This window comes from Oncorhynchus nerka, linkage group LG23, assembly GCF_034236695.1.
Source record: "Oncorhynchus nerka isolate Pitt River linkage group LG23, Oner_Uvic_2.0, whole genome shotgun sequence".
In the NCBI taxonomy this organism is placed as follows: domain Eukaryota; kingdom Metazoa; phylum Chordata; class Actinopteri; order Salmoniformes; family Salmonidae; genus Oncorhynchus; species Oncorhynchus nerka.
The window spans coordinates 48499296-48522904 of NC_088418.1; the positions used below are offsets into that span (position 1 = coordinate 48499296).

The window sequence follows — 23609 nt, forward strand, 5'->3', positions numbered from 1 at the left end:
GGCATTATGGCTATGTTCATAGTTGATTAGCCACAATCACTAGTGCAATGCTTTGGTGTCCATGAGCCATACCACGAACCCAACGTTTTTCCCTGACTTGAAAACGTCACCCGACAAGGAAAAACCGGGCCCTAGTTACAGCCTACATAACCCGACAGTAACTACATCAGTAGAATCAATAAAGAGTTCAATGAGGCTGCTTAAAGCTTCTCGGGGTATCCTGCATAGCATCACACACGCTTTATTTAGTCTCACCGCCGCACTAAGTACCTGCATGCATTTTGAAGTATTGGCCTTGTTAAACATTAAAGGCCTTCTGTGGGAATGTGCGTCACTGTTCACTACATTATAGGGTCTTTCCAGCATGGGGAGGTGAAATGGGGATGTGTGGACGAGGTTGAGAGGAGGCATGGTGTGTGTGTGTGTGTGTGTGTGTGTGTGTGTGTGTGTGTGTGTGTGTGTGTGTGTGTGTGTGTGTGTGTGTGTGTGTGTGTGTGTGAGAGAGAGAGAGAGAGAAGTGCTAACTAACAGAAAAAATTAACATTCAAAGCTCAAAGCGTTCTCATTGAAAAGTTAGTTCATTAAATCGGCAGAATAAAACATTTCAGATTTTTCATGCGCGCTCAAAACCTGTGTGGGTGTATGTGTGTGTTTATGCACACATACTATACATACTTACATGTGTCTATGAAAGTACAGTAGCCTTTACCTTTGGGATGGCCAGTTTCTCTCTCTCTGGCCAGTCTTCGGAGTCGGAGCAGGTGTGTGTGTCGCTGAGTGCCTGCAGAGGGCTGATTCGAGGCCGGTGCAGCGGCTGCAAACTGATCTGGGTACTGAGCAGGTTACTGACAGCCCGCAGGGAACTGCAGGTGTTGGGGGGCAGAGAGGGGTCCGCCAGCAGGTCTGAGATCAATCCATGGGCTTCCCCCATCACCGCTATGTCCACCAACACACTGGTGCCCGACGACTTAAGGAAAAGAAAAGGAGGGAGACAGGGGGTGGAGAGAGAGAGAGAGAGAGAGAGAGAGGGGGAAGGGAAGGAGAAAGGACAATAAGCAAGGGAGTGTAAGGGGAGAGAAAGATGGTCAGTTAGCGCAGGAAAGCTGACACGGTGCAAAGGTGACGCTATTACTTTGCTAGGCAGACGTCACGGCACGCTGACGCACACCGTTTCTGCCTCTGCCCGGATACGTACCTGTGTGTGTGGGGGGACGGGGGGATTGCAGAGGAGGAGAGACAAAGAGCGCCAACAATGAGGTTAAGAGAGGGGGGGATATTAAAGGGAGTAATGGGGGAAGGAGGGGACATGATATCCTCCTTTAACTAATTTCATATCTGTAAGAGTGTCAGAGAAAACACAACCAGAGAGTAAGGAGGAAGGATGAGTTTGAATCTTAGCATTTCATCCTGCCATTCCTTGGAATCTACATTCATCCCATACATATCCCAGGACAGTGTGTGTGCGCTTCTGTGTCACTCCAGCGCCCATTAACAACTGTGTATTGGCAAGGCCGTGATAGAATAGACAGACCAGTGGTTGCTGTGGCAACAGACTAGCTTCTGTGGGTCACACACACATACTAAACACGCTGTTTGTGACAGGGGCTTCTATGTTTTGGCAGCCAGATGCATGCACTCTGAAATCTGACATTAAAGCAGACAGGAAGCCATGTCAGGGAGACAGTTTCACAGCAGGACACTGCTCTTCAATGGGATGTCTTTGCGTCTGCAACACGTTACCCATTTTGGAGCCCAATGAGGTGGGCTCTTGCCAGTGTAAAGCTGGAACTAACAAAGACAGCTATGGCTCAAGACAAAACTTGCTCAACACACAGAGAGACATATAAAGAAAATGCATAAAACATTCAGACCAAACGCCAGGCTAGCACACTACTGCTAGCACTAGTCAAAATAATACTTAGATACCATAGATCTCTTATTAAGATGATGGAAGAGCAGCTGACATTGTTTACTCTCTAAGCATGGAAGCAACTAATCTTATCCAAGATAACTCCTAACTCCATACGAATCCACACAGCTGTGTGTACTGAGGCAATAAAGGTTAAGCTTCCGCTAGATGGTCACATACACACGGGCACGCACACACATGCAAACACACATCGTTTTTTGAATTGCTTTGGTCTGTGGTACATTTTTACAACTCCTTGTACAAAACTCAAAACAGATCATCAAAAAGGCATTTTTTTCTAAAAGTACAACACAACAAATCATACAGTCAACTTTTCACAAAATGTAGTGTTTAATCTAGAAATACATGTTTCACATTGCCATACATGTTCATACAATGCTCACATTACTTTTATGATTCTATTCTCTTTTGTTAAAATACATTTTACTATTACTTAAGAGGCTTTCACACCAAATTGTTTTTTTCCTAACTTTTTTTTTTTTTACCTCTTAGTTCGGTAAATTTGGACTGGTGTGAAAACTATCCACACTCGGGAGCGCACTAAACGCTCTGTGGTTCGCTCCAATTCAATTCCTAAGGTGGTGCGGTTCGCTGCAGGTGAGAACGCAGTCTGGACCAAAGACAGGAAAATAACCCAAATTGCGCATTGTCATTGGTTGTTTGACTGCGAGCATGAAATACACACATGATCATAATTTGAGCTCTCTGAAACGTTCTGTTAATATCAGGGCAGTTATGAGCGCATCCGATGCAGGTCAAAGGAGCCCGGGTCTATACCGGGGAAATAGGATACTGGGTATAGACTATTCATGTCGCAGTTAGAGTGGTTTGCGCTGTTTCCTCTAATGCATGTTGTTGGAAGACCAAAGCGAAAGTAATAGGAAGATTGGGACGCACAAGTGATGCTTTATGATAATCCTAAATGGATTTAGCTCGAGCATTTTTGTCGAATAAACAAATGACGTGCATAGACAAGTGGTTGTTTAGGAATTTCTGTACATTTGACCATTTTGGCAATGTGAAACCAACCGGACCAAATGACAAAAATACAATGTAATACATAGTCAAACTCTGCTGCACTGTATTTATCATCATTAGTCATTTAGGTCAACATTGGATCATTCAGAGATCCTCACTGAACTTCTGGAGAGAGTTTGCTGCACTGAAAGTAAAAGGGCTGAATAATTTTGCACGCCCAATTTTTCAGTTTTTGATTTGTTAAAAAAAGTTTGAAATATCCAATAAATGTCGTTCCACTTCATGATTGTGTCCCACTTGTTGTTGATTCTTCACAAAAAAAATACAGTTTTATATCTTTATGTTTGAAGCCTGAAATGTGGCAAAAGGTCGCAAAGTTCAAGGGGGCTGAATACTTTCGCAAGGCACTGTACATAATGAAAATGGTAGTGTTAGGTTCCATTTCTCAGAGTAAAAAACTCCATGGACACTATGAAAGTTTATTAACCCAGTTGAATTCTTCCCACAGGGTCAACACAGCGACATTAGACAAAAGACATTGTTCACATAAGCACTGATATTTAACCCCTCCTCTGTGCTGAGTCTCCTCCGACACATCTGAACAAACGTTGTATCTTTATTGCTTAAGCAGGAAACTAAATGATACGGGCCATAGACTTTTATTTCTCCCTTAACGTGACCTGACCTGATCTCGACCCCCCTTCATCACTAATCCTTGGCTCTCTCCCTTTATCAATTCCCGCCACATGTGATCACTTTCCCCGCACTCAGTACATTCCAAGCTTAATTGCCCCCACCATATACTTTCCTCCTACAGATAACCATGAACCTCTGGTGTAGCCCCTCGGCTATGGCATTTCTCTATTACAACTAATGATTTATAAGGATTTAAAGTTCATCAATCCAAACCTATCAGTATGTAAAGTAGAAACAAGTATGATATGTACTCGAATGTACTACTATGATGATGACTACTATGATTTTACTTCACAGCAAGTTTTTTTATTTTTTTTTATCTGAGAGACAAGATCAGAGATGTGCTGTATATATCAAATCACAGTTTATTGGTCACATACACAGATGAGCAGATTACAGTAGGTGCAGCGAAATGCTTGTGTTTCTAACACCTACAGTGCAGTAATACAATAACAACACAATACCAATAAGCAAGAAAAAAGTTGAAAACAAGAAAGAAAAAGTATCTCCTATACAGTAAACATGTATCCAAAGTCTAGTATGCTTGAATAAAATTGGCCAATACAGTACTGTAATGCAATATATGTAGCTGACAGTTTGACCCAAAGTGACAACAGTCCACACATTTTGGTATATGACCCCAGTGGGAATTGAACCGACAACTCTGGTGTTGCTAGTGCTATGCTCTTATGAACTGAGCTACGTACAGGACCACTAGCTGCCATCCCCAGGAGTCATTGGAGACTAGACTAAACTAATCTAACGCGCCATAATAGTGCACCGTTAGAGTACTGACCATTGCTGTCTGGAACATCTCCGGCTTTGTGACCATGTCTCTGTTGCTGTGTGTGCGTGTGTGTGACCGTTCACGTGTGTGTGACCGCTCTACTCCTACAGAGGTGATAATTGTATAAATAACCTAGGGAGGGATGGGAGAGGATGAGAGCAGCCTGGGTGGCAGTGACTAACTCAATCACACAGGGACAGTAGAGGGAGTCACCATAACAATAACACAATAACATAACAACTCCACAGCTACCTGGCTAAGTCTGGTGAGTGTTCAGTGGAAGAGTGGAAGAGCTGGTGTCAAGACCCCCTTGTATTTGTCACTTGTGAAATCTGAGGGACCAGGCAGCAACATCCCCTGCTAGGACCGAGAGTTGTGAAACCCTGTTCTATTTACCACAAATAAGACAAGAGGGACAGATGGTGTTTTATCTTGTTTTCGGAGATGGAGATGACCTCATTCCTTGAAGTCCAGACGTTAGACAAAACTTTACAATAAATCCATGTTGAGTTTCCTGAGACCACCCAACAGCAGTCGCCAGGGCGGATCAGTGTTTTGACCTGTTAACTAATACAGCACATGCTTCCTGTCAAAAGGTCATCCCTGCCGTGTCAGAGTAGACCCATAATGGGCACCTCTTGTCATAGCAGAGTTGGGCCATAATGGACGCCTGGATGCCAGTTGCCTGTCAATGTCAACATGCCGCTCTCGCTGCAACAAGATCTCATAGTTTCCCCTCGAAATTCAACGTATTATGGATGAACGTCTGTTTTTCAAGCATTAATTCCGCGTGGTTATAGGGTTAAAACAGAAACAACTCAAATGGTAACAGTTTAGGCCGGGGTTAATTCAAATTCTTACCCTATGAAGTTCAGAGTCTGCTGGTTTTCGGTTCTACCTGATTTTTTTTTTTCATTTTACCTTTATTTAACCAGGCAAGTCAGTTAAGAACAAATTCTTATTTTCAATGACGGCCTAGGAACAGTGGGTTAACTGCCTGTTCAGGGGCAGAACGACAGATTTGTACCTTGTCAGCTCGGGGGGATGAACTCGCAACCTTCCGGTTACTAGTCACACGCTCTAACCACTAGGCTACCCTGCCGCCCCATTTGAACCCACCCGTTGTCCCAGGTCAAAATCAGTCCCTGATTAGGGGGGAACAATGAAAACAATTCATTTGAGGGGTTTGGGCATTCATTCCAATTGGTTAAGGTTAGGGCTATGGTTTGGGAAAGGCTTAAAACAAAATAATTAAAAACAACGCAATATTATCATCAATTCTTCTCACGGCTTGCTAGAGCATTGTGATCTGCGGTGGTGCAGTGTTCTAAGGAGCAAGCTCCAGCTCCGAGCATCATGAGTTCTCGGCAATCGCTTGTAAAAAAAAATGTGAGTGTGGAGGAAGGCATATATCGACGTCCTCAGGACCTTTTCAAGCGTCCGAAATTGAAGTTTATTTCTAGTGTTCGGGCTGCTCTCCAATATTCCTGGCCCCCTACAGCTCCTTTCCTTTTACTTCTCTTTCCTTTCAGTTCCTCTCCTCTCCTCTCTACTCTCTGTTTCCGGTCTATACCAGTTCAGCAGACAAAAAGGTTTAGTTTAGTAAAAGGCAAGTCCACAGCAGTAGGCTGAGCTCTTGGTTGGGTTGGGTTAAATGTGGAAGACACCCTTTTCTTTACGGTACAGAGCATAGCTGGATTTACTGTAAGCAACATCATTAGAATCAGATCCGAGTGCCAAGAATCACTCTCCACAGCCCTGGGAAATAACAGACACACACACACACTCCCCTAACACACTCCCCTAACAGCCATGGCCAATTACACAGTGCTCAGGGAAAGCGTCACAACATTCAATCTGGTATTTCCTGTCCTGAATTACTGCAAAAACATCAACTGTAGTTTCTTTCTGACCATTATTTTCCTCTGGAACTTTTTTCACACCTTTGCAACTGAGAGGAGAGGTTTTTTACCATTCATATTTCATAGTGAAGCCATTTCAACCAGGGAATCTGTGAAAGTAAATAGCCACTATAAACTGTGAATCTCAATTGTCTAAAGTGGCATCCTTCCCATATCTACGTTCCTTCCTACAGATGTTGGATTTTAATTTGACCTATATTGTCACAGCAAAATAAATCCTGCAGCAACAGTGTAGTCCATAATGTTGCTTGATTGGTGGATAGGCTACGCCAAAAGTATGCTACGTGAAAAGTGAAATACTGTTAATATAACCGTGTCTTAGTGTGGGTTTTCATAGAATTTCCGTAAATCACAAAGTGTGTATGTGTAAAATTCTGAGCAACAAAAGAGTGATCAAATGAAGATCCTACATCTAAATACACTGATGTGAAAGTACTGGATTTGTGAACCTAGTAGATATCCACCATATCCCTCTAGCAGGTTCGTTTTTTTCCGTCATTAATCTTGCTCTGGAGGCAGCTATGCAGAGTGGTCACTAGCTGGCATTGCACAAAGTCATAAAATCTGATTTTCGAAATTAAGACCAAAGAGCACATTTTAGTTTTCCTACATTTTTACAATATAGCCAATTTTGACTTTGCAACTGACCTATCTAAACAGTTCGGCTTCCAGGACAAGACTCCTGACAATAAACGTCAACCTGCATCACTCTAACCCATTCTGTGCATTTAGGTCAGAGCAAATGAAGGAGAGGAGACAAGGAGAGGAAGCCACTATATACTATTGAGACACAGCACTAGTTAGTTTTATGACTTTGTCGACGTGTGTCTGTGTGTTTCATCACAAGCTTCAGGGTTAGATGTGGCAAAAAGGAAGAGAGCGCACAGTAACTCTATATTGAGTGATTTATTTTGAGCGTGAGCGAGAGGAGAGAGGGTAAGTGGACGGGAGACCTTGCAAATCCTTTGTGTGGGAGGCTTCCGCATACTCCATCTCTCTCTCCTCTCTCTATCTCTCATGTCTCTGTCGGCCTCCAATAATACTCCCTCTCAGTGTTCGGTAAACAGAGCAGCATCATAAACAACCGACCGCAGCAGAGCACAGGACGGACATTTCCCACATTCTCAGGTCAAACGGCTGTGTGATCAGATGCGATACCAGATAAATAAATCTCTCTCTCTCACACACAAACACAGATTCAAAAACAGCACTTCGGAGATGTTTTATAGCAGTTACAGAGAGTTGAAACAGGGATAGACACCGGTGTCCCATTGCTGTACAGAAACTCTTATGTAAGCAGTACAACTGATTCATCCTGATCATCTTGCTTACTTAAACACCTCGTATTAACTCCTCAAACACCGTGACCCTGATGACTGACTCACCAAACAGATCGAACAGCAATGCGGAAAGAGAGAGCTAATAGATTCCTCAAAGTGGCCTGACGCTCTGATACCCTAGCTATGGGCCCTGGTCAAAAGTAGTGCACTACATAGGGAATAGGGTACCATTTGAGACGCGGCCTATCTCTATTGCTGTGCGAAATCAGCTCAACCTGAACAAAACCCATTAGAGCTCTCTTCACTCAGGTCTTTAACGACATCCTGTGGTTGCGACATTCAACCATTACCTGGCAGTAATGGACTCTGTGTGGCTGGCTCATGTCCCTGGGAGAGAGAAAGCGAGGGACGGAGGGAGGGCGGGTGCGAGCGAGAGAGAGAGAGAGAGAGAGAGAGAGAGAGAGAGAGAGAGAGAGAGAGAGAGAGAGAGAGAGCGATACTGTTGATAACAAGATAGAGAGTGTGTGCCTGTGTGCATCGCCTTTACATGAGTATGTGTGTATTTAGGCCATATAAGTGATAGTGGGAGCAGTTATAGCAGAGACAGAGATCAGGGAGTAGAGAAGTATTGATCTTGATGGGTTTAAACACAGGTCGCATACAGACCAAGAACACAGAGAGAAGTCACTGAGTGCACGCATAGACACACACGCACACGCACAAACACACACACACACACACACACACACACACACACACACACACACACACACACACACACACACACACACACACACGAGAGACCCAAGGGCACAGCTTGTCAATATCTGTCATTGATTGAACAGCTGTAGGGTTGTACAAGAAGCATGTACTGTAAACCCAGGCCCTTATTTCACAGTAACTACATTACCTATGTGATTCTGCATACAGGTTTAAAACTGCATATAGAGGAAGAAAGCTATGCAAACTAGAGGAATCCATTTTCCAGTACACTAGAGAGCAGCGTTTGTTCTTTCCATCGGAATGGGACGTGTTCTCTTCCTTCTCTTCCTCCTTTTTTTCTCATCATTTCTCCTCAGAGACACTGAAAGGCACATGAGACCAGTTCAGGCGTAAGCACGGCTGTGTGTAATGTGTGAGTGTGTGTGGTAGTGTGTGTGTGTGTGTGTGTGTGTACATGTATGTGTCTATGTGCACGTGTGCGTGCCTCTATGTGTGTGTGTACAGATGGTGAGCTGGGTCCACAGGCAGAACTGAGTTAGCCAGGTGGAAAATGAACAGCCAGACAGTTACAGACTGGCTGACATCCAAACTGCAGCACTCCACTATTACTACAGTTAACAATACACTAATACGGTATTACTATAGTACTCTACACTATTACCACAGTCAACAATACTCTAATATGGTATTACTGCAGTACTCTACACTATTACTACAGTCAACAATACTCTAATATGGCATTACTACAGTACTCTAGACTGTTACCAAAGTCAACAATACTCTAATATGGTATAACTGCAGTACTCTACACTGTTACCACAGTCAACAATACTCTAATACGGTATTACTATAGTACTCTACACTATTACCACAGTCAACAATGCTCTAATACAGTATTACTACAGTACTCTACACTATTACCACAGTCAACAATACTCTAATACAGTATTACTATAGTACTCTACACTATTACCACAGTCAACAATACTCTAATGCGGTATTACTACAGTACTCTACACTATTACCACAGTCAACAATACTCTAATACGGTATTACTACAGTACACTACACTATTACTACAATCAACAATACTCTAATACGGTATTACTACAGTACTCTACACTATTACTACAATCAACAATACTCTAATACGGTATTACTACAGTACTCTACACTATTACCACAGTCAACAATACTCTAGTACGGTATTACTACAGTACTCTACACTATTACCACAGTCAACAATACTCTAATGTGGTATTACTACAGTACTCTACACTATTACCACAGTCAACAATACTCTAGTACGGTATTACTACAGTACTCTACACTATTACTACAGTTCACAATACTCTAGTGCGATATTACCCCGGTACTCCACACTATTACTACAATCGACAATACTCTAATATGGTATTACTACAGTACTCTACACTATTACCACAGTCAACAATACTCTAATGCGATATTACTAGAGTACTCTACACTATTACCACAATCAACAATACTCTAATACAGTATTACTACAGTAATCTGGTCTACACTATTACTACAGTCAACAATACTCTAATACAGTATTACTACAGTAATCTGGTCTACACTATTACTACAGTCAACAATACTCTAATACAGTTTTACTACAGTACTCTGGTCTACACTATTACTATAGTCAACTATTACTATAGTCAACGGTACTCTAATACAGTATTACGGCAGTACTCTAGTCTACACTATAACTACAGTAAATATGACTCTAATACAGTATTATCACAGTACTCTACACCAGGGTTCTCCAACCCTGTTCCTGGAGAGCTACCCTCCTGCTACCCTCCGACCCCAGTTGTAATTAACCTGATTCAGCTAATTATTGGAATCAGCTGTACTAGATTGGGGTTGGAGTGAAAACCTACAGGATGGTAGCTCTCCAGGAACAGGGTTGGAGAGCCCTGCTCTACACTATTACTACAGTCAATAACATTCACTGACACAGTACAATACTCACACATTCCGATAGCTACAGAACAATCAGAAGAAATTAGTCAAATAAAAGTACAATAATAAAACTTTGTAGTAAAGTTATCCTCCGACGAAGGGTGGTTTATCCTACTTTCAGAAGGATATACCAGAATGGGGCGGCAGGTAGCCTAGTGGTTAGAGCATTGGACTAGTAACCGAAAGGTTGCCAGATTGAATCCCTGAGCTGACAAGGTAAAAATCTGTCATTCTGCCCCTGAACAAGGCAGTTAACCCACTGTTGCTAGGCCGTCATTGAAGATAAGTATTTGTTCTTAACTGACTTGCCTAGTTAAAAAAAGGATGGCTGCTGTTTTATGGGCTCCAAACCTATTATGCTATTTTGTGCGTTTTTTCGCATTGTTTGTAACTTATTTTGTACATAATTGTAACGGCTCTCGTTTGTAGAATGAAGAGTGGACCAAGGCGCAACATGGTAGGCGTACACCGTCTTTTTATTGACGACACCAAAACAAAATAACAAAGACAAAAAATGCATCATTCTGGCAGGCAACAGTAACTAAACAGAAAACTAGATCCCACAAAACCCACAAGGAAAATGCCAACTTACATATGATCCCTAATCAGAGACAACGATAGACAGCTGCCTCTGATTGGGAACCACACTCGGCCAAAAACAAAGAAATAGTAAACATAGACTTTCCCACCTGAGTCACACCCGGACCTAACCAAACATAGAGAATAATAAGGATCTCTAAGATCAGGCCGTGACAATAATGTTGATGCTACCGAAAAGAGCTTCTGGAAATCAGAACAGCGATTACTCACCTCTTTAATGAATCTGACGAGAAGGACATAATGTTGCTCCCAGACAAAGCCCAAATCCCTGTTATTCACATGAAGAAAATAAGTAAATACAGGGGGCGGAAATCAAGAGGCCTTGTGAGAATTTGTCGACGAGTGGGTAACCCACCTCCACCATCCGTTCTATTGGCCAATGTGCAATCACTGGAGAATAAACTGGATGAGCTTCGTTCGAGACTATCCTACCAATGGGAAATTAAAAACTGTAATATCTTATGTTTCACCGAGTCGTGGCTGAACGACGACACAGAGCCGTATAAGTCATAAGCAAACAAGAAAATGCTCATCCAGAAATGGCATTCCTAGTAACCGGGGCCTTTAATGCAGGCAAATTTGAATCCGTTTTACCTAATTTCTACCAGCATGTCACATGTGCAACCAGAGGAAAAAAACACCTTTACTCCACACACAGAGACGTGTACAAAGTTCTCCCTCACCCTCCATTTGGCAAATCTGAACATAATTCTATCCTCCTGATTCCTGGTTACACGCAAAAACTAAACAGGAAGTCCCAGTGACTCACTCAATATGGAAGTGATCAGATGACGCAGATGCTACGCTACAGGACTGTTTTGCTAGCACAGACTGGAATATGAGTTTGAAGGTAGGCTTTGAAATACATCCACATCCACTCAAATGATGTCATTTAGCCTATCAGAAGCTTCTAAAGCCATGACATCACTTTCTGGAATTTTCCAAGCTGTTTAAAGGCACAGTCAACTTAGTGTTTGTAAACTTCTGACCCACTGGAATTATGATACAGTGAAATAAATGAAATAATCTGTCTGTAATCAATTGTTGGAAAAATGACTTGTGTCATGCACAAAGTAGATGTCCTAACCGACTTGCTAAAACTATAGTTTGTTAACAAGAAATTTGTGGAGTGGTTGAAAAACGAGTTTTAATGACTCCAACCTAAGTATATGTAAACTTCCGAATTCTACTGTATGTGAGAATGCTGTTCATTGACTACTGCTCAGCGTTCAACACCATAGTGCCCACAAAGCTCATCACTAAGCTAAGGACCCTGGAATTAAACACCTCCCTTTGCAACTGGATCCTGGACTTCCCGACGGGCCGCCCCCAGATGGTAAGGGTAGGCAACAACACATCTGCCATGCTGATCCTCAAAATGGGGGCCCCTCAGGGGTGAGTTGCCAAGACTGTGTGGCCAAACACGACACGATCATTAAGTTTGCTGACGACACAACGATCATGGGCCTGATCACCGACAGCGATGAGACAGCCTATAGGGAGGAGGTTAGAGACCTGGCATTGTGGTGCCAGGAAAACAACCTCTCCCTCAATGTGAGAAAGACAAAGGAGATGATCGCGGACTACAGGAAGAGGAGGGCTGAACATGCCCCCGTTCAAATCGACAGGGCTGTAGTGGAGCAGGTTGAGAGTTTCAAGTTCCTTGGCGTCCACATCACCAACAATCTATCATGGTCCAAATACAACAAGAATGTTGTGAAGAAAATATTTGGCATGGGTCCCCAGATCTTCTACAGCTGCACCATCGAGAGCATCCTGAGCGGTTGCATTATCACCTGGTATGGCAACTGCTTGGCATCCGACCATAACGCACTTCAGAGGGTAGTGCGTACAGCCCAGTACAACACTGGGGCCAAGCTTCCTGCCATCCAGGACCTATATACTAGGCAGTGTGTTAGAGAAAGGCCCAAAAAATTGTCAGAGACTCCAGTCACCCAAGTTATAGACTGTTCTCTCTGCTTCAGCATTGCAAGCGCTACTGAAGCGCAAAGTCTAGGTCCAAAAGGCTCCTTAACAGCTTCTATTCCCAAGCCATAAGACTGCTGAACAATTAATCAAATGGTCACCCAGACTATTTGCATTGAAACCCACCGCCCTTTGCTTTTACACTGCTGCTACTCGCTGCTTATTATCTATGCATAGTCACTTTACCCCTACCTACATGTACAAATGACCTCAATTTCTTTTTTCTTACTTTAGTTTATTTAGTAAATATTTTCTTAACTCTATTTTCCTAAAACTGCACAGTGTTCCTGCCGCTCTGCCCTGTTGTGAACTTTGGAGTAGCTTCCCCAAACCCTTCCTCACTGTTTCTGGATTACTGTTAGGCTAGTGTCAGGCTACCTGTGTTCTACTGACTTCAACAGGTGATGTGAACCAGTGTGCCATCATTTACATTTCAATGTATAGTTTGCCATTAGGCAGGCACAGATCTCTTCAAATCCTCTAGGGGTGGAAGCCCAAACTGACCTGCTTCCCTGTCAGACACACTATCTTTGAAGCAGGTACAGATATGTGTACCACATAACAGACACGATTCTATGTTTCTTTACATGGGATTTGAACTCTCGACCTCCTGGTTCACGGCATTCTTAACTTCCTGACACACCACCACGTCTGTGTCAGCTATCTGATTATTCTCTCATCATTGATGTGATGGACTTATTCTAGGGTTTTCTGTTTTAATGTTGATCCTTAATCACTATGATAAATCAAATCGTTTTTCTGGAGTTGACTTTTAACAGAGCTGCATTTCACTTTGAAGTGTAAAGGAATACAGGTGAAACCAGCCATTGACACTGACGTGACGTAGCAGAAAGCTTGGAATTCTATGAACCAAGAGGTTGTGAGTTCCAATCCCAGGTGAGGACATGTTGAATAATAATTTCCATATAAATGCACAATGTAATCAAGTATGTTGAAAACATTCTGTGTTAAAAGCACAGTTTTAATGTGTGGGCTTACGTCTTGTCACGTTAAAGCTATGTTTGGGCTAACCAAAAATGTTATGCTCAGGTATCACTTTGACCGAAAAGTTGAGTAAACTATAAAAGTCTGTGGAAACAGTTACCAAATAATAATGTGTTGAATCAACAACAACAACAAAAAGTACAGTGTACACAGATGAAAACATACACACCGGTAAAGAGCCCACCTGTTTGGGAGGATGGGTGGTCTCCTGATAGCATCTCATGGTACCCGACGTGTACGCCTTGTTCATCATAGCCACAATGCACACAACCAGGGGACCAATGCCTAACACTAAACACCCGATGCCTGACTCCTGAATCTCTTCCTCTCGGCCGCAGTAGCTGCCCTACTATGGTGTCTGTCCTCCCTCCTCCTCAGAAAGTCAACTGTCACTCCTCTCTTCTCTCCCTCTCTCTTTCCCTTCCTCTCTCACACCCTTCTCTCCTCTGCCCCAACTGTACCACATATGCAGTCAGTCCCGACAACCCTCTGGCCCTCGCCTGCTCCTGCCTCAGCCAATCCTGTGAGAGAATGCTCCTAGGTGCTCCTCCACTCGTCGCTCCGCCGAGGTGGGCAGACAGACAGGAAGCATTTATATAGAAAATAGCCTGTTGCTAGGAGACGCAGGGATAAAGAGCATAGTGAGTCCTACACAATAAAAATAGTTATTTGGGTTAAATTGGACGCAACAACGCGTCATCCCGTCCTACGAGTTTCCCTTTGATTATTAATAGTGTGGAAAGACGTGAAATAATACAAGTGGGTGATTTGCATTAGTACGGTGCTACCCACACACCACAGACATGTCTCAGTAGTCTAAAGTGGCTTCATCCTCTCCTCGTGTCCTCTCTCTTTCATCTTCTGTGACACTGAAGACACAGCTGAGAGCAAGAGGATGAGGCTTTTTACCAGGTATTTGCTTTCACTAGTACAACGCTTTCTCACGAGTAAACAATGGATAAGGAGCGATGAAGGGGAGGATATGAGCAGAAGAGATGAGGAGAGGAAGCCACGTTAGACTATTGAGAGCGTGGCAGTGCATTCATCAATCAAATGTATTTTATACAGCCCTTTTGAAGAGCAGCAGCTGTCACAAAGGGCTATACAGATAACACGATCTCACAGTTTGACACGGTTTGACTTCGGTATTGTAACACAGACGCTGGGAGACGAGAAGCAAGTACGGGTGTGGATTTAATCATAAATAAACATGGAACTAAACACGAACAGCATCTGGACATAAGAACAGGAAAATAACAACAAGGCTGACTGGGGAATGAACCTGAGGGAGTGACAGGTAGAGGGATGGAAATCATGTGATGCAGTCCAGGTGAGTCTCATGAGGGGCAGGTGCACGTAACGACGGTGACAGGTGTGTGTATTAATCACCACACTGGCGACAACGAGTGCCGGAGAGGGGGAGTGGGAGTAAACGTGACAGTGTTTTCCAGGTTTAGAAATTCATTCAAAAAATATGTTTTAAAGAGTGCCTAGTGCTGGGACTGAGCAGGCGACCCTCAGAGCCGGAGCTCGCTGGTTTCTCCTATCCACTATCCCCATCCGCAATGCCTCATCAAGCCACAAGCCTACTTAATGGTAATAGTCCTTACTGTTGACCCTAGTGGCCAGTTTTAAAGGCATCTCCCGACGCCCTGGGTACCTGGACGAATGTCAAATATCGCCTTGGATCTCGAGTGACCTGGCTGGACACCCAACCTAAAACACCAAAGAGCAAGCAATGCAGAGGTAGAAGCACAGAGGCTAAGAAAAAAATTCATGGAAAGGCAGGAACCTATGAGGAACCGGGTTCCGAGGGGTGCCCAGTTCGCTTCTGGCTGTGCCGGGTTAGTGATTATAAGATTACATGGTCATGTAGGCAAGATCGTTGTTTAAGATGTTGAAATGTTCATAGATGACCAGCAGGGTCAACAGTTCAACACCTCAGGAGTAAATGTCAGTTGGCTTTGCATAGCCGAGCATTCATATCAGGGACTGAAGAGACACTGTGGGATGAGCGATACATTTTCTTTCTAGACCTGGTCTTTCAGAACTAAAATACACACTTATAGACACTCCCATTCCCAGATGGGACAAGTCTAGAATAATGTCAATATCCCAATGCTTATGCACACTCAGACACATTGTTCAGTCAGTTCTAGTGTCATTTATTTCTCTACATGTTTCCATTATTATATATATTTTTGGAACGTATACCTATAAAATCAATGAGAGTTACAGAACCAAGATGTTTCATGCACGTGCTTATGCACACTCAGACACATTGTCCAGCTAGTTCTAGTGTCATTGTTCCTGCTATCAGTACCAAGCCTCCAGATTCTACAAGGGCTCAGTACATTCTCCTCCTGCCAACCCAATCTCTCACAGACACGACACAATGTGGAAGTTTGTGATTGACTGGTCGATCAGTGTGTGCGTGTCTGTCTGTCTGTCCGTCCGTCCGTCCGCCAGCATGTGTGTGTGTGTGTGTGTGTGTGTGTGTGTGTGTGTGTGTGTGTGTGTGTCCGTCTGTCCGTGTGTGTGTATCCGTCCATCTGTCCGTGTGTGTGTACGTGTGTGTGTGTACGTGTGTGTGTGTGTGTACGTGACTGAGTGTGTAAACCACTGTCATAGAGATCTTTCCAGGAATAAGATACTTGATCTACAGTATCTTACCCACAATTCTTATCTGTCCTCTTCACAACCTCTGAGCCAATTATCAAAATCACTCTACAATAATCTCCAGTTATTCCCCATTTACTGCAGTCTACAGAGTTGCATATCCTACTGTATGCCTATAGCATCACCATCATCTCTAATAATAACTAGGGGAAGGGGGATACCTAGTCAGTTGCACAACAGAATGCATTCAACCGAAATGTGTCTTCCACATTTAACCCAACCCCTCTGAATGAGAGAGGTGCTGGGGGGGCTGCCTTAATAGATATTATCGGTGCCCAGGGAGCAGTTGTTGTTGGGGGTTAACTGCCTTGTTCAAGGGCAGAATGGCAGATTTTTCCAATTGGCCAGCTCGGGATTTTAACTATTGACTTTTCAGTTACTGAGATTGACACGGATCTAGGATTAGTTTATCCTCCCCTAATCCTAACCTTAACCACTAGGGGAGAAAACCACAAACTGACTTTAGATCAATGTCGAGGCATGCAATTTTATGTTGCTCCGTAATTACCTGACTCTTAAAACAAAACCAGCCACCTAAAGGAACGTATTTAAGTATTTCCTGATCAGACCGAGACAGCAGTTGCCCCATCTGACCAGGGGGGAGGGAGAGAGGGGGAGAGGCGGAAAGGAGGAGATATGCACGCAAGCACTGGTCAGTCAGGTGGAGAAGTGAGAAGTAGCGTTATCGATTTCTCGCTCCGTCAGTGTTCATTCAATACGGTTAGAGACAGAAGTATTCTCCATCCTTTCTCCCCCTCCTCCCCCCCCCTCCTCCCTCCCCATCACTGTACTGACCTGAAGTGTTCATTCAATACGGTTAGAGACAGAAGTATTCTCCATCCTTTCTCCCCCTCCTCCCCCCTCCCCATCACTGTACTGACCTGAAGTGTTCATTCAATAAAGTGTTAGAAAAAGAAGCATGTTCCCCCTTCCTCCCCTTCTCTGTCCTACCTGGGATCCCCGGGCTCCCCTTCTCTGTCCTACCTGGGATCCCCGGGCTCCCCTTCTCTGTCCTACCTGGGATCCCCGGGCTCCCCTTCTCTGTCCTACCTGAGATCCCCGGGCTCCCCTTCTCTGTCCTACCTGGGATCCCCGGGCACCCCTTCTCTGTCCTACCTGGGATCCCCGGGCACCCCTTCTCTGTCCTACCTGGGATCCCCGGGCACCCCTTTTCTGTCCTACCTGGGATCCCCGGGCACCCCTTCTCTGTCCTACCTGGGATCCCCGGGCACCCCTTCTCTGTCCTACCTGGGATCCCCGGGCACCCCTTCTCTGTCCTACCTGGGATCCCCGGGCTCCCCTTCTCTGTCCTACCTGGGATCCCCGGGCACCCCTTCTCTGTCCTACCTGGGATCCCCGGGCTCCCCTTCTCTGTCCTACCTGGGATCCCCGGGCACCCCTTCTCTGTCCTACCTGGGATCCCCGGGCACCCCTTCTCTGTCCTACCTGGGATCCCCGGGCACCCCTTCTCTGTCCTACCTGGGATCCCCGGGCACCCCTTTTGTGGTCCCATTCAGTCTGTGAGATCATCTGGAGACGAGAGAGAGACACCAGTTTAGAGTGCATTCACCATTACCCTCCAGTCTACTACTGTATTACAGTATCTTCTTCTCTATCATCCTCCACTATCTCTCCAAGCCCCCTCCCTCCGCTGAGGGCTAAAAATAAATGCGAGGCGGTGCTGATGAAGAAAAGAGCGCATTACCTACGCTTGCAGGCTTCATCTTCATCTACGTCCCCCTCTCATTCCTCCCTTCTATTCCTCTATTCAACACTTTCTATTTTGTTCAACAAGGCTTTAATGTCATTTCACAGTGAGGCTGGGGCGTACCGAGCCTTTCAGCACAGCATAATGGCCTCTGCCAGGCTAAAACTTTAATCACTCTAATTAGCAAATAGACAACACACAGTACTAACATACACACACACACTAACCTCCCTCCTGAAGGCACGCCATGCTAAGTGCAGGCTCGTTTACACTCGCATCGCCAGACAGGAAGCATCGCAGAATCAACATCACAGCATCATTGCCATTTTGCTGACAGATACAGAGACTAGTTTAACCTGGCATAATCTTCATGGTAAGGCAGGGGCAGGAGAATTATTCTAGCTTTTTAAAAAAAAATGTAACCTTTATTTATTTAACAAGTCAATTAAGAACAAATTCTTACTTACAATGATGGCCTATCAGGGAACAGTGGGTAAACTGCCTTGTTCAGGGGCAGAACGACATATTTTTACCTTGTCAGCTCGGGGATTCGATCCAGCAGCCTTTGCGGTTATTGGCCCAATGTTCTAACCACTAGGCTACCTGCCGCGAAGAGGGAATCCATAAACTGACTGAAATATACAGTAGCTTGAATATTCCCACTGTTTGAACCGATGTGCAACAAGGTGAACGAGTCCCTCTAAAATCAGTTACATTGCCTCTGATTTGAGTATCTGCTTGCAGGGAGCAAAAAAAAGAAAGAGGTGTCCTCGTATTATAAGTGTCCAGTCTTTTGCAGTCTGATGGGGCGACTTAACTCAGCTGTTGAGAATGAGTCCTGCATTGACTAGCTGACTGTGTCTGTGGAAGGCCAGCTGTACGTTACCTACAGTAACATTACGTAACACTTCTTATTGGTTGGGTCCTCACCCAGATTCCCATTGAGCCACAAACTCAACCTCGATTATTTTAACACAACCTTTTCAAAGAGAGAGAGAGAGTCAGTGGAAACAACATTGATTTATAAAAGGATAATTCCGATACTTTTTCTCTGGGTGTTGTTTTTTTGCCTCTTCCACTCTTCCGCGAAGAGGAGAGGCTGGTACTGTAGTCGTCTCCCTCCCTCAGTAACACTGACCCCAGTCTTTGTCCTGAGTCCCCTTACCCTAACCCCTACTAATGACAACTCAACGCCAGTCAAGCCCCTAACCACCACTCAACATCCTGGTTGACTAGACAGGTGTTGTATCTACTTAATACAGCTGGGGGAAAAATGTATATTCTGCTTCTAGTCCACATATGTGTTCTCTCCCTCTGACCACACTGTAGTTAGCTGCGTATGTCGTTACGATATATATACACACATAGGTTTTAAGACCAGGAAACATACAAAGAGGCTAATGATCAGAGAAAGACCCATCTGATCTTCTCCGTGGTTGGATGGTGAGTCTCAGCCAAATGCCCATTAAGTGAGCCAAGTCTACAATGTAGGCTATGTCCGACAGCTTTGAGCTTCTCTCATCTGTCAAAGACTTCTCTCAAGCGTCAACATTGTTTATGACTGTTTTCCTAGACTTCCAATAAAAACCTGCAGGTCTATATGTTATATTATGGTCTGTCTGGGCTGTTTTCCTAGAAGTCCAGCAGAGTAACTTTAAGTAAAAATAGAGGGCTGGGGCTGTACCTTTCATTTGATTGAGTTCTCTGGTAAAATCATTAGAGAAGTAGCATTTGAAAAAGAGCTGTGTTCCTTTCCATGGTTTATGATTTTAAACTGTTTCCAGTTTTATCCAGGGCCCGCTTTAATGTATCGTATAAATAATAGAGTCATTTAGGAGACACTTTTATCCAAAGTGACTTACAGTTGACACATGATACAGTAGCCCACTAAGGAATCAAACCCACTACTCCAGTGATAGAGACTGTGTACTAGTCACGACACACTAATCAACTGAGCCATCAGAACCAACCAGTTCTAAACAAATTACCAGTAACAGAGTAACTGGGTCCCGTGTGGCTCAGTCTGAGACCCGTAATGGTAGAGCACGGGCGCTTGCAAATCCAGGGTTGTGGGTTCAATTCCCACGGCGGACCAGTATAAAAATGCATGCACTGACTACTGTAAGTCACTCTGGATAAGAGTGTCTGCTAAATGACTCAAATGTAAAAAGAAGTCCCTGGTCAGAAGAACAGGAGACATTGGACCACCACTGAACCAGAGGGGATTGAGTAAGCAGTGAGTGTACAGCTCATTCAAATCTAATGAGCAAACAGAGAGCCTGATATGTCCTCCTACTAACTCTAAGTGTTTTGTTCATTTAGACAGAAAGAGAAAAGTAGAGCATTAAAGAACTCTCAGGGAGGATGACAAAAGATGAAGGGAGCATGATAGAGAATGAGGGAGGATGACAGAGGATGGAGAGGCAGAGGTGCAAACGAGAACTGTTTGTCTGTGTGTTATTAAATGACAGATGAGGCAATCTACCTAATAAGAGGATGATGATGCAGTGTGTTTAATTTACCAGGAACAAAACACCAACACTGGTAATGACTCTCTCTTTCTCTCCAGTCTCTCTCTCAAGTCTCTTTTTCCCTCTCTACAGCCTCGATCTCCATCTCTCTCGCTTCAGTATCTTTCTTTCTTCAGTTCTCTCTCTCTCTCTCTTCAGTATCTCTCTCTCTTCACTATCTCACTCTCTTTCACTATCTCTCTCGTTCTCTCTCTCTTCAGTGTTTCTCTCTCTCCCTCTCTTCAGTATCTCTCTCTCTTTCTTCAGTATCTCTCTCTCTCTCTCCAGAATATCTCTCTCTCTCTCTACAGTATCTCTCTCCCTCTTCATTATATCTCCCTCTCAATTCAGTTCAATTCAAGGGGCTTTATTGGCATGGGAAACATATGTTAACATTGCCAAAGCAAGTAAAGTAGATAATATACAAAAGTGAAATAAGCAATAAAACTTAACCTCTTCAACCTATGGGGGTGCTATGTCATTATTAGATAAAAAAACGTTCCCGTTTTAAGCGCAATATTTTGTCACGAAAATAATTGGCAGCTTTGGAAAGAAAACACTCTGACGTTTTCAAAACTGCAAAGATATTATCTGTGAGTGCCCCAGAAATGATGCTACAGGCGAAACCAAGATGTAACCTCAAACAGGAAATGAGCTGAATTTCTGAAGCTCTGTTTTACTATCGTCTCCTTATATGGCTGTGAATGTGCTGTGAACGAGCTTATGCTCTCTGCCGTTCGTCCAAGATGTCTGCAGCATTGTGACGTATTTGTAGGCATATCATTGGAAGATTGGCCATAAGAGACTACATTTGCCAGGGGTCCGTCCGGTGTCCTTTGTCTAAGTTGGTGCGTAATTCCCAGTGGCAATAATTTTACCACGCGATACAGAGGGAGAAGCACACTTCCAGGAACGATACATCATTGAAGAGATATGTGAAAAACACCTTGAGGATTGGTTCTAAACAACGTTTGCCATGTTTCAGTCGATATTATGGAGTTAATTTGGAAAAAAGTTCGGCGTTTGGATAACTGAATTTTCTGGGTTTTTTGGTAGCCAAACGTGACGCACCAAACGGACCGATTTCTCCTGCACAAAAAATCTTTCAGGAAAAACTGAACATTTGCTATCTAACTGAGAGTCTTCTCATTGAAAACATCCGAAGTTCTTCAAAGGTAAATGATTTATTTGAATGTTTTTGCTGGTTTTTGTGAAAATGTTTCCTGCTGATGCTAACGCTAAATGCTACGCTAGCTATAAGTACTGTTACACAAATGCTAGTTTGCTATGCTTGAGAAGCATATTTTTGAAAATCTGAGATGACAGTGTTGTTAACAAAAGGCTAAGCTTGAGAGCAAATAGATTAATTTAATTTCATTTGCGATTTTCATGAATAGTTAACCTGTTAAGACTCTAGGGGCAGTATTTCATTTTTGGATAAAAAGACGTGCCCGTTTTAAGCGCAATATTTTGTCACGAAAAGATGCTCGAATATGCTTGGAATTGATAGTTTTGGAAAGAAGACAGTCTTACGTTTCCAGAAATGCAAAGATTTTCACTGTGAGTCCCTTAGAACAAATGCTTCGGGCAAAACCAAGATGTATGACCGACCAGGAAATGCACAGGATTTCTGAGGCTACGTTTTCCATGATCGCCTTATATGGCTGTGAATGCGACAGGAATGAACGGACTCTTTCTCTTGTTTCCCCAAGGTCTTTGCAGCATTGTGACGTATTTGTAGGGATATCATTGGAAGATTGACCATAAGGGACTACATTTACCAGGTGTCCCGCTTGGTGTCTGCGTGGCAATCGGTGCGCAAAAGTCAGGTCCCGGTATTTTTCCATTCAAATCTCAGAACAAACCAGGCTACAAGGACGGTGCTTTCAATGGAGAGAAATATGACAAACCACCTTCAGGATTGATTCAAACAACGTTTTCCATGTTTCAGTCGATATTATGGAGTTAATTCGGAAAAAAGTTCGACATGTAGGTGACTGAATTTTCGGTTAGTTTCGGTAGCCAAATACATAGTAACAAAACGGAACGATGTGTCCTACACAAGAATCTTTCAGGAAAAACTGGACATCTGCTATGTAACTGAGAGTCTCCTCATTGAAACATCTGAAGTTCTTCAAAGGTAAATTATTTTATTTGATTCCTTGGCTGGTTTTTGTGAATATGTTGCGTGCTAAATGCTAACGCTAATGCTAAGCTAGCTATCACCACTCTTACACAAATTAGTGATTTTCTCTGGTTCTAAAGCATATTTTGAAAATCTGAGACGACAGGATTGTTAAGAAAAGGATAAGCTTGAGAACAGGCATATTTATTTCATTTCATTTGCGATTTTTAGAAATCGCTAACGTTGCGTTATGCTAATGAGCTTGAGGCTGTAGTTACGCTACCGCATACGGGTTTGGTCGGACTATGAGGTTAACGTTGTGTTATGTTAATGAGCTTGCGGATAGATTTACACAATCCTGGATACAGATTTTTTTCGTAGCTAAACGTGACGCAGAAAATGGAGCGATTTGTCCTAAACAAATAATCTTTCAGGAAAAACTGAACATTTGCTATCTGAGAGTCTCCTCTTTGAAAACATCCGAAGTTCTTCAAAGGTAAATGATTTTATTTGAATGCTTTTCTGGTTTTTGTGAAAATGTTGCCTGCTGAATACTAACGCTAAATGCTACGCTAAATGCTACGCTAGCTATCAATACTGTTACACAAATGCTTGTTTTGCAATGGTTGAGAAGCATATTTTGAAAATCTGAGATGACAGTGTTGTTAACAAAAGGCTAAGCTTGAGA

General features: G+C 43.5%; 1 protein-coding gene across 1 annotated transcript in view; it reads right to left on the minus strand.

Annotated features, from left to right (window-relative positions):
• Positions 1 to 23609, minus strand: part of LOC115106978 (cGMP-inhibited 3',5'-cyclic phosphodiesterase 3A-like) — an 89280-nt gene that overhangs the window by 24658 nt on the left and 41013 nt on the right. The window contains exon 2 of the mRNA XM_029630242.2: positions 710 to 967. Coding sequence (XP_029486102.1) covers positions 710 to 967 — 258 coding nt within the window. The remainder of the gene's footprint in view (positions 1 to 709; positions 968 to 23609) is intronic.